Here is a 12,373-nt window from a genome sequence, read left to right on the forward strand (position 1 = left end):
GGTATGGGGTAGTGTTCCTGCATGATGTTATTGTTCAGATCTTTCGGGTCGATGCAGATCCGGAGCTCGCCGGAGTGCTTTTTAATGCACACCATGGAGCTGGCCCTGGCGTTGGCTCCGTGACCCGGAAAAGCACTCCTTGGTCCTGCAGATCCTGCAGCTGCTGCTTGAGGCGGTCCTTGAGTGGTGCTGGGACTCTACGAGGTGCGTGAATGACCGGGGTGGCATCCGGTTTGAGCTGTATTCTGTAAGTGTAGGGCAGTGTGCCCATGCTCTCGAAAACCTCCTGGTTGTGGGCGAGGAGCGAGTGGAGCTGCACCCTAAAGTCTGCATCCGGGAAATCGGACGTGCCTTCTGGAGACAGAGTATGTACCCGCTGAACGAGGTGGAGGATCTTGCACGCCTGTGCGCCTAGCAGGGAGTCCTTCGAGGATCCAACTATCTCAAAAGACAGTGTGGCTGTATGTGAATTGTGTGCAACCTCGAGCTGGCAGGACCCCATGGCCGGGATAACGTTCCCGTTGTAATCAACCAGCTGACAGTGGGATGGCCGAATCGGTGGTTTGACCTTCAAGGTGTGGAAGGCTGATCATGCAATGAGATTGGCGGAGGCACCAGTGTCTAAGCGGAATGTGATTGGTGATCGGTTGACCGTTAGGGTGGCACACCATTCATCGCCCGGATTAATGCTGTGCACTGGCATCGGCTGGCGGTTCCGACTTGGGGACATCTAGTTCCTGTCTATTACCGCAACGCGGAAGGGTTCCCGGTCGTCAGTATCACCGGTCTGCATGTCAGGTTATGACTCAGTGTATGGGGGCTGAATGGCCGGCAAGTCCCTGCGAGGCTGGCGGAATTGCGGAGAGTTGGCAGGTTGAGCTGCTCGACAGCAGGCAGCGTAGTGGCCCATCCTGCCACAGCGGAGGCATTGTCGCGTTTTGGCTGGACATTGCCGCTTTAAGTGTGCGGATCCACAGTAGCCGCACGTCGTGACGTCATGCCGTTCGTTGCGCCACCGTGCATGCGCGGTGCGGTCCTGCGTAGAGCGCGCCTGCGCATCACGTCCCTCTGCATCGACGTCCCCTCTTTTGGTGCGTACAAGCGCGGGAGGCCTCGAAAAGCGCGCAAAATGGCCGCCCTCGTCCGGGCCACGGGCCGGGAGGAACTCTGTCGACTGGACCCGCTCGGCCTCGTAGGACCTCTGCCGTGCCGATTCGGCCACCTGGAATTGGGAGTACCAGCTGGTCGCGTTTTCGTGGAGGACGCAGGTTTCGATAGCGGTGGCTAGGACGAGGCGCTTTATTTTGAGGAACTGCTGGCGTAGGGTGTCCGAGGTGACCCCAAAAACTATCTGATCCCGAATCATGGAGTCAGAGGTGGCCCCATAGCCGCAGGACTGCGCGAGTATACAGAGGTGTGTCAAATAAGATTGAAAAGGCTCATCCTTACCCTGCAGGCGCTGCTGGAAGAGGTACCTGTCGAAGCTCTCATTAACGTCCACGCTGAAGTGTTCCTCAAATTTTAGAAGGACCGTCTTGTACTTCGTCTTATCCTCGCCTTCTGCGAATGCCAGGGAGTTGTAGATGTGGATGGCGTGTTGCCCCGCCGTGGAGCGGAGGAGTGCGATCTTCCTGGTGTCCGATGCATTCTCCCTGTCTGTGGCTTCTAGGAAGAGCTGGAAGCGCTGTTTAAACAGCTTCCAGTTGATGCCGAGATTTCCAGCGATTTGGAGCGGCTGCGACGGGCTGATGGTGTCCATGGCGCAGGATGGCGGATCTCTGAAGAGGTGCAGGTAGGTCTCGCAGTCGCTGGCGAGTTTCCAATCCTGGTATCATGTCGTGTTGGGTGTTCCGATACACAAACGAACCAACACGGTTGTAGATGGTACAACTCTGTTTGATTATTCTGTACAATAATAACTATTAACTTCTGGCTGTGGTTCGTACTTCACCAGCTAACCTGTGGACCCAGCCTTAGCTCTATCTTAGAGAGGCACTCAGCACATGGTGTATGTCTGAGTGGCACGCTGTGAGCTCTGTGCTCTGAGCTATCTCCTGGTAGAATGAGCGGGAACTGTGGTGTTCCCTGTTTTATAGGTGCGTGTGCTCGCACTGGTGATTGGCTGTGATGTTGTGTGTGTGTTGGTTGGTCCATCTACCTGTCCATCAGTGTGTGTGTGATTGCACCATGATATGTTAATATGGATATCATGACACCCATCTAACCATTAGACACTAAGGGGAAATTCAGCATGGCCAATCCACCTAACCTGCACATCTTTGGACTGTGGGAGGAAACTGGAGCACCTGGAGGAAACCCACGCGGACACGAGGAGAATGTGCAAACTCCGCACAAAGACCCAAGGCTGGAATTGAACCCGGGTTCCTGCCACTGTGAGAGAGCAGTGCTAACCACAATGCCACCGTGCTGCCCTTATGTGGTGGAAGGATCCAAAAACCAGAGGGCACAGGTCTAAGATAACTGGCGAAAGCAGCAGTGGTTAGGATCTGAGTGTGCCTGTGTGTGAGTTAACAGACTCAATTGAGGCATCCCAGAAGGAATCAGATCATTACCTGAAAATGAGGATGCGCAGAGGTAGAGGGAAAGGGCTGCGGAGCGGCACTACCAGAGTGCCAGCGCAGACACACTCGGCGGGATTACCTTTTTCCACACTGTAACCATTCTTTGATGCTGTAACATTTGTTATATTTTACTGTGGCCTCCTGGGACATCCTAAGTTCTTAGATGCACAGTACTAATGTGATAACGGAAGGCCAGCGTGGAAAAAACGTTCCACAGAATGTTGTACGATCGCAGGCAGTAATACCATCATCAGGTACAGCTGAAAAACTGGCTTCAGCATGATCTGAACACTCCCAATAGGTTCCTACTTTGTACACTGCTATCTTCCAGATTCTTCTGTTTTCAATATAGTCCTGTAATATCTTCCACACAAACTTGTCATGATTTTCTTCACCAGAAACATCTATTATATCAGGCAGCCAGCTTTCAGAATGAACCTGTATTTCCCCTACATTAAGACGCTTGAAAGAACTAAATTGTCTTCTTTGTTCATTCTTAACACAGGTGGTGCTTCCAACTTTCATTTTAGAGAAAAGATCACTGCTGGAAATGTATGCAAATTTCATGGCCCATGCAGACATGTTTGTGTCGATCACTGCTGGTACCACAGCTGAAGAGCGGATTATCAGCTTTGCGGAATATTACCTGACCGCTTTCCATGAGGGTCGGAAGGGAGCGGTGGCAAAGAAACCTTATAATCCGATAATTGGAGAAACTTTCCACTGCTCCTGGGATGTGCCGAAAAATGAAGTCAGAGCCAACAGCACTTTAACCATTGGCAAGGATCAGGCCAAGACCCAGCAAGCCTTCGAGTCTAGCAAGGACCCAACTGAATGCTACAAAGTGAGATTTGCAGCAGAACAAGTTTCTCATCATCCACCAGTTTCAGGTTTTTACTGCGAATGCAAAGAGAGGAAAATCTGTGCGAATGCACACGTGTGGACCAAGAGCAAATTCATGGGGATGTCCATCGGGGTCACCATGGTGGGGGAAGGTAAGAACAGTTTGCAAATCTATCATTCTTTTTATATTAATGCCTATTTTATTTTTTTTGTTGAAAATATTTTATTAAGGCATATATAATTTTAACAACAGTTGTCAAGAGGAACAAACAATAGAACAAATATCACCCTCCCAACCAATAACCAAACCCAGCCATTGTGGCTCACATACACAGTTCCCCAGACCCCCTTCCCCACAAAGTGTTTCCCACCTCAACCATCCCCCCCCCCCCATGCCTCCCCCTTTCCCTTTACCCCCCACCCCCTTTTTATATCTGCTGACAGCTTAATTTTCCCCAAAGAAGTCGATAAACGGCTGCCACTTCTGGGCGAATCTGGTCGCCACACTACCAGAAGGATGTGGAGGCTTTAGAGAGGGTGCAGAAGAGATTTACCAGAATGTTGCCTGGTATGGAGGGCATTAGCTATGAGGAGCGGTTGAATAAACTCGGTTTGTTCTCACTGGAACGACGGAGGTTGAGGGGCGACCTGATAGAGGCTACAAAATTATGAGGGGCATAGACAGAGTGGATAGTCAGCGGCTTTTCCCCGGGGTAGAGGGGTCAATTACTAGGGGGCATAGGTTTAAGGTGAGAGGGGTAAGGTTTAGAGTAGATGTACGAGGCAAGTTTTTTACACAGAGGGTAGTGGGTGCCTGGAACTCGCTGCGGAGGAGGTGGTGGAAGCAGGGACGATAGTGACATTTAAGGGGCATCTTGACAAATACATGAATAGGATGGGAATAGAGGGATACGGACCCAGGAAGTGTAGAAGATTGTAGTTTAGTCGGGCAGCATGGTCGGCACGGGCTTGGAGGGCCGAAGGGCCTGTTCCTGTGCTGTACATTTCTTTGTTCATTGTTCCCTAACATTGATCCCCTCAGGCCGAACTTGATCTTCTCAAGCCTGAGAAACCCGGCCATGTCACTAACCCATACCCTCGATTTTGGGGGTTCCGAGTCCCTCCACGACAATAAAATCCGGCTCCGGGCTACCAGGGAGACAAAGGCCAAAACATCAGCCTCTCTCGCTGGACTCCCGGGTCTTCCGACACACCAAAAATCGCCACCTCTGGACTCGGAACCACCTGTATCATCAATACCGTGGATATGACATCGGCAAATTCTTGCCAAAATCCCCTAAGCTTCGGACATGCCCAAAACTTGTGGACATAATTTGCGGGCCTCCCGCACACTGCCCACACCTATCCTCCATCCCTTCAAAGAACGAGCTCATACGGGCCACAGTCATAGGTGCCCTGTGGACCACCTTAAATTGTATCAGGCTAAGCCTGGCACACGGCGAGGACACGTTAACCCTACTTAGGGCATCCCCCACAATCCCACCTCTAATTCCTTGGCCAATTCCATCTCCCATTTTCGCTTCACCTCCCCTATTGGGGTTCCCTGCCACTGCATGAGTTCTTTATAAATTTCCGAGTCCTTCCCCTCCCCACTCCCGTTTTTGACGCTACCTTGTCCTGTATCCCCTGGGGCAGTAGGTACGGAAAGGCCGAGACCTGCCTCCGCACAAAGTCCCTCGCCTGCAGGTAGCAGAACACATTCCCCCCCCGGGCAGCTCAAACTCCTCCTCCAAGTCCTTCAAGCACGGAAAGCTGCCGGCAATAAACAAGTCCCCTAACCGCTCGATCCCTGCTCGTTGTCACCTCCGAAACCCCCCCATCCAACCCCCCAGGTGCAAACCGGAGGTTGCCACAAATAGGTGCTCATATCCATTCCCCCTCCACTCCCATGTGCTTCCGCCGCTTTCCCCACACCATCAAGGCCGCCACTACCACCGGGCTTGTGGAGTACGGAGCAGGCAAGAACGGCAGATTTGCCGTTACCAATGCCCCTAAACTTGTGCACCTACATGAAGCCGCCTCGACCCGCTCCCACACCGACCCCTCCACCACTATCCACTTCCTGACCATTACTATGTTCGCCGCCCAGTAATAGTTTCTGAAATTCGGTAGGGCCACCCCATTCCTAAGTTAATGCCTATTGGTATTATGGTGGATTATGAACTGCTACAATGTTCAATTATTAATTTATTAATTTTGGTCAATTTCTAGTTAGATTTTAAATATAATTTTCAATGATTAAAAGTTCATGAGACACTTTGGCCTCCCAGCCATGTGTCTCTGGCGCGCCGTTCGCTGGCGGCGGGATTGCCTGCTCCCGCCGGTGTCAATGGGAATTCCACATCGCTGGGAAACCCGCAGATGGGGGTGTGCTATAGGCAGAGAATCCCACCGCCAGCAAACGGCCAAAGAATTCCAACCATTTGATCCAATCCAGAATTTGTTAAAGCATACCCTACTTGATCACGATCCTGCAAACGCTTTTTTAAAACGACAACATTTCCCAGAACTTGGTTTGATCTGTATCTCCAAAGTCAAATGAAATGGGGTGGGAGGCATCTCAAGTGGAACATGAACACAGGCATAAATCAGTTTGGCTGAATGACCTGTTTCTTTGCTGTTAATTATATGATTGCAACCTTGAAAAATTATCCTGACTTTTCCCAAAATAGATTTCCAACCTGGCGGGCTGGGCCACAATATGTTGAGCTTTTGAGCAACAATGTAATGCCAAATGTTAACATTTCAGGGGCAGAATTAGTATACTCGGCATCTAATCAATATCAGCATTGTGGTAGGCCGTCGTAAAGTCTCAGCTCTTGTACTCGGATCATTGATCTGAGACAGTACGTGTGCGCTCTCCTTGCCATTTCTATGATGATGGATTTCATGATGTCTTGGTGGGGGCAGGGGGGGCACAATTCATTCATCTACTTCAATCAAGTAATGCAAACGATGCTGCATATGTTTCCCAGGGCTTAAGAAAGGGAGGCAGGAGCTGCCAGCTCTTATAATAACTCTTGAGCGCCAAGAAAAGCAGGAGTGCTCCTCCAGTCCCCAGGTGATCCTTCATGCCATCTGTTCCCCCTGCCAATTGCTATTTCTCCCTTGTGATCGTCTGCTTGCTAAATAAACTGCACCCCCTCAACTGCAACAAGCCCCAATCTCTCCCTCCTGCCTGATTGGTACAGTGTCTCTCTCAACCTCCCTGTAAATGATCTGATTTACCTTATTGCTTGGGTGAATATCCTCTGGATTGAATGTACACTTCAGTTGCGAAGAGAAACTGATCCAATCCACCAACCCCTTACCTGCAACAATTGGGGCAGCACGGTAGCCTTGTGGATAGCACAATTGCTTCACAGCTCCAGGGTCCCAGGTTCGATTCCGGCTTGGGTCACTGTCTGTGCGGAGTCTGCACATCCTCCCCGTGTGTGCGTGGGTTTCCTCCGGGTGCTCCGGTTTCCTCCCACAGTCCAAAGATGTGCAGGTTAGGTGGATTGGCCATGATAAATTGCCCTTAGTGTCCAAAATTGCCCTTAGTGTTGGGTGGGGTTACTGGGTTATGGGGATAGGGTGGAGGTGTTGACCTTGGGTAGGGTGCTCTTTCCAAGAGCCGGTGCAGACTCGATGGGCCGAATGGCCTCCTTCTGCACTGTAAATTCTATGATAATCTATGATGAAAACAAATGTTACGTCTCATTTGAATGTGTTGCTTGCAGCTTTCATATGGAGATATATTTATTATTTCCATATATGTGCCCCTAGGCGATGAGTTTCGGACCCCCACAACCCTCTGGGTGGAAAATCTTTTCCTCAGCTCCCCTTTCGTCTTTCGACTCATCACTTTAAATCTATGCCCCCATAACCTCACTGGTAAAGTAAATAGGCCCTTCTCATCCACTCCATCAAGGCTTCTCACAATTTTCCACATTAAATCTCCCCTTAGCCATTTCTATTCCAAGGGGAACAATCCCAGCCTATCCAATCTTTCCTCATAGCTGCAACTTTCCAGTCATGGCAGCACCTTCGTAAATCTCCTCTGCATCCTCTAGTGCAATTACATCCTTCCTGTAATGATGCAACCAGAATTGCACAGAGCACTCAAGTTGTAGCTTAACTAATGTCTTATATAGTTACAGCATAACCGCTCTGCTCTTATATTATGTGCCTCAACTATTAAATGAAAGGATGCCATATGCCTTCTTTACCATCTTATCAATCTGTTCTGCTAGGTAAAGCATTGATACAACATATCAGAAGCATGTTTTGACTCTTTGTGGTTCGTCCACATGGTCGTATTTGAAAATGAAATGAAATGAAATGAAAAAATGAAATGAAAATCGCTTATTGTCACAAGTAGGCTTCAAATGAAGTTACTGTGAAAAGCCCCTAGTCTCCACATTCCGGCGCCTGTTCGGGGAGGCTGGTGAAAACCAAAAGGCCTACCTCCCTCTGAAATATGGGGCTGGATTCTCCCATCCCATCTGCCGCAAGAACGCCATGGGCGAGCCACGTACAATGGATAACTCCATTGACCTCGGGCGGGATTCTCCGGTCGCCGGGAGGACGGGGCCTAAGAATTCCGCCTATGAGGATGGGTGACGTTAAAATGTCTTGAGGGGCAAAAGAAAAACATTGCAGCCACTGGGTCAGCCAAAGCGAAGGCGGGTTGAGTGTTGGGCAAAAATCCGTTGGATTGAGATACACAGAACATCTAGTTGTTTAACTAGAAAGATGATTTATCAACAGACACATGGAAAGATAACTAACAGATTACTATACAGACAATAACTACTAAATTAATTCAGTGAATTCTATTGGAACTACTCTAAGTGCGACTATCCTCTCGTACGTCCTACTACCAACTGGTGGGTATCTCAAGTCTCGTGAAGGATGTCTGACGCCACCACCTGGTTGGAGGTCACATTACTAATTGTCTACAAAACTGCACAGGCATATCACCACATCCCCCTTCCTTTGGAAATGTTAATGTTTATATTTAAATATAACTGTGTTTTACAAAACATGATCTGTATTACTATTTTACACGTGTTTTATGATATACACAACTGTGCTTCAAACAATATAGTATGCCTGATGTACGTGTCCCTGGTGCACAGCTTCGCTCCGTTGATCTTCTGGGCTGTTATCAGCTTCCCGACGTTGTTCTTGCCTCTGGAATACCGGTTTTCTTGCAGGTCTCTTTTTTTCTTAACACTGTGTTTCGCCTCTTGACTCAATCCTTGCTTGCCTTGCCTGCTTCTTTAATTTTTTAACGCAATGCTTTTTGCTGCGTCATCGTATACTTCATTTTCTGACCTGTCAGCCACACTGCCAATGTTTTCTTGTTTAGTACCACAAATGGGACTCTCAGTATCCTCCATTTTCCTTCTTTTCCTCTTTTTTGTGGGAGGGATCCTGTGCCTGCGGCTCTTTCTATTTGGTTTTGGTTGCACCCATCCTGCCGCTGGAGTGTGCCATGGGAGTGGTTGCTTGTGGATCATCTGTTGAGACGTCCATTGTCGGCATACTTATGGAGACTGTGCGGTCGCGGTCAAGTCTGCATCTTCAGTTTTGAGCTGCAGAGCCTCGCACTCTGGTGCCTGGGTTGGATCCACATCCCCAACGTTGGGTGCTGGTCCTTCATCCTGTATTTGAGCCCCAGATGATGGCTCATCGTCACTCGATATGATAATGAATAGGTCATCTTTTCCTGAAAAACCGAGTAGTGGCTCATCCTCGCCTGGTAGTATGATGTATGCATTGTCTGTTGTTGTGGAGCTGCATATTGATACGGCCATCTGCTCCTCTAGCACATCTTTTGGTGAAGTGGCCTCGAGCATTGGAAAGTCCACTCCCGGAACCACTTTGTGGACCTGAGATGATTCTCCGTATGCCTCTGGAGCCAGTTTCTCCAGAATGGGTATGATTTCTTCCGTTACCAGTCTGTTCGGAGCCGAGTTACTCTCATCTGAAGTGTCTGCTTCTGCAATCTCACTTTCAGTCCCTGCATACGCCATCTTAGAGCTTTCATACTTCTCGGTGTCCTGCGCATACTGGGCGTCTGTTGTGATCACCTCGTCACTCCCACTAAACCACTGGTATAGCATTTCATTGTCGCCCTCAACTAGTTCACAATCTGGGTCTCCGTGTTTCTCATCGTACTCATGGTCCTTGTATTATCATCGGAGTCATCATCATCTGCAATCGCTTCTCCTGTAAAATACAACATTGCATATGGAATTGTGTTCACACAAGAGCCAACCCATTTCGACTCTCGCTGCAGATCACTCCACACTCTGGAACTTCAGGAGGGCTGAAGAAGTTGAAGAATGATTCATAATTGTTTTGAGAGTACTCCGACCCTTTTGCTTATGCTTCGTTTTAATAGATTTCAGTATGACATTTTTTCCCGTTCTTCCAGTCGATCTGGCACCCTGTGCATCCTGTGATTTCTGGTTTGTCAAAGAATGAAAAATCGAACTCGTCAGGCCACGATTCCATCTGGTATCCTTTTGTGACTACCTCATTTGTGGAATACTCATTTGGCTCAAATGTAAACGCCAGAGTGATTTGGCTGCTCAAGCTCGGAACATTTAAAGTTTATATCTTGTAGATGTTTTAAGAAAGGCTCCTCATGCTCCTGTATCGTGCCACTTGAGTAAATATACATTCTTGAAGATTGTTAACCAGAGGTTTGGAATTACATTTGGCTCTTCCATCTCTTCACCTGATTTGTCGTCCTCCGCCTTTACTTTCGCTTGTTTCTGATCGTATAACTGCCTGCATATCTCGTTGCGAATCGCAATAATCTCCTGTCGCCTCGCTGTCTGGAATGTACAGCCGCTCAACTAGGTTCAGGGCCTCACACGCATCCACTCCTATGATGGACTTGCAGGGCGGAATTCTCCCGCCCCATGCCGGGTGGGAGAATCGCTGGGGCGCAGCGCGAGTCCCGCCACGCCGTCCCGGCACCCGCACGCGATTCTCCCAACCTCCCAAACCGGCGCGGCGAGAATCACGGCTGGCCGCTGGGAGAATCGCCGCTCGCAGTTTGTAATGGGCGAGTGGCGATTCTCCGGCCCAGGTGGGCCGAGCGGCCTGCCCAACACGGCGGCTTCCCGCCGGCGCCATCCACACCTGGTCGCTGATGGCGGGAACAGCGCGGGAACGCTGGGGGGGCGGCCTGTTTGGGGGGGGGGGAGGGGGGGATTCCTGCACCGGGGGCGGCCTCAAAACGGGTCTGTCCCGCGTTCGGTGCCCACCGATCGGCGGGCCGGCCTCTCTGAAGGAGGACCTCTTTTCCTCCGCCGCCCCGCAAGAATCATCCGACATCTTCTTGCGGGGTGGCCTCGTGGAGGACGGCAACCGCGCATGCACGGGTTAGCGCCGGCCAACCCGCGCATGCGCGGTTGACGTCGGCGCCGCGTCATTTACGCGGCACTGCTTTTACGCAGCGCCAAGGCCCGGCCTGCGTAAATGACGCGACGCTGCTACTAGCCCCCCGGGGGCGGGAGAATAGGGGGCTGGGAGCGGCCTCCAACGCCGGAATGAAACACTCCGATTTTCACTCCGGCATCGGGACTTAGTCTCCCGATGGGAGAATTGCGCCCGCTGTTCCTGTCCACAATAGAAAATGGTATTATGTGACTTTTGTCGTACACCCATAATTCAAGCTCACATACACCCAGCATCTCAATCTCCTTCCCACTGTAGTCTATCAGCAGTCTTGGTCGATTGACGACTTTCGGTTTAACCTGCAGCCCAGGCAAATTGGAGGTTGGCTCTCGTTCCCGTGTCCAGGTCGCATTTTATCAATGTGTCGTTCAGCATCACTAGGGTTATCCATCTGTTTTTAATGGTATTCGGTTCAACATTACTATTGTCACAAATGGGCAGAAAGGCGACTTCACTTTTCATGGTCGGACTCATCACGTCCTTGATTGAAATGGGACCAATGAAGAACTGTTCTTTAGGGGACATCTCATCAACTGCATTGACTGATCTTGTTTGGACCACTGTGGGACGCGAAAAGCATTGTTTTGCAAAATGGTTTGTCCGGCCACACTTGGAACACACCTTTCCATATCCTGGACATTGCAGTGGCCAATGACGATTGCCACATCTCTGGCATAAAATGGCAGACCCGGTCGGCCGCTTCAAATGGCCGCCTGCACTGCGAGCACATTTTTTATTGAACTGCGTCACAGTGCTTATGGCACTGGCATCTTTTTCCATATTGGCGCCAAAATGTTTCAAGCTGAATGTACTGATCTGCAATGCAGCCAGCTCACTTGCGTGGCAGACCTTAATAGCATTTTCTAATTTCAGATCTTCTTCCCGTAACAACCTTTCACGGAGTTTATCATTCGATATCCCAAACACTATTTGGTCGTGTATCATCAATGACTTTAGATTACTGAAATTGCAGGACTGGGCCTTCAGCCTCAAGTCAGTTACAAAGCTATCAAAAGATTCACTTGGATTTTGGGTACACGTACAAAGTATGTATTGTTCAAATATTTTGTTTTTCTTTGGAGAGCAATGACGATCGAAGTACTTTATCACCTCATCGTAGCTCTTGCTTTCTTCTTCGCTATCAAAAGTGAAGGTATTGCATATTTCTGTTGCTTGAGGACCTGCTACCATGAGCAGCGATGCAATAAGCCTCTTGTCAGACTGTGCCAATAGCCTAAGGGCTGAAACGTAAGAGTCTAAATTGTTGCTTGAAAATGCGCCAGTTTTCATCAACGTTACCCGAGACTTGAAGCTGGTGGAGTGCCTTTCAACCTTCCATCTCTAACTTCACTGTCATTTGTTGCATTGAGTTGTAGATAGCTGTAGTTCAGCAGGTCAGCGGAATACTCTTCTCTTTTCGTTCTTCAGCCTATTTTGCCTTGTCTTCTCTGTCGTTATCTTTAAAC

The 12,373-nt window shown here is 49.5% G+C and overlaps 1 protein-coding gene across 1 annotated transcript in view; it reads left to right on the forward strand.

The window, feature by feature from the left end:
• LOC140425459 (oxysterol-binding protein-related protein 10-like) overlaps positions 1-12,373 on the forward strand; it is a 349,560-nt gene that overhangs the window by 259,043 nt on the left and 78,144 nt on the right. The window contains exon 8 of the mRNA XM_072509757.1: positions 3,088-3,577. Coding sequence (XP_072365858.1) covers positions 3,088-3,577 — 490 coding nt within the window. The remainder of the gene's footprint in view (positions 1-3,087; positions 3,578-12,373) is intronic.

This window comes from Scyliorhinus torazame, chromosome 6, assembly GCF_047496885.1.
Source record: "Scyliorhinus torazame isolate Kashiwa2021f chromosome 6, sScyTor2.1, whole genome shotgun sequence".
Classification (NCBI taxonomy): Eukaryota; Metazoa; Chordata; class Chondrichthyes; order Carcharhiniformes; family Scyliorhinidae; genus Scyliorhinus; species Scyliorhinus torazame.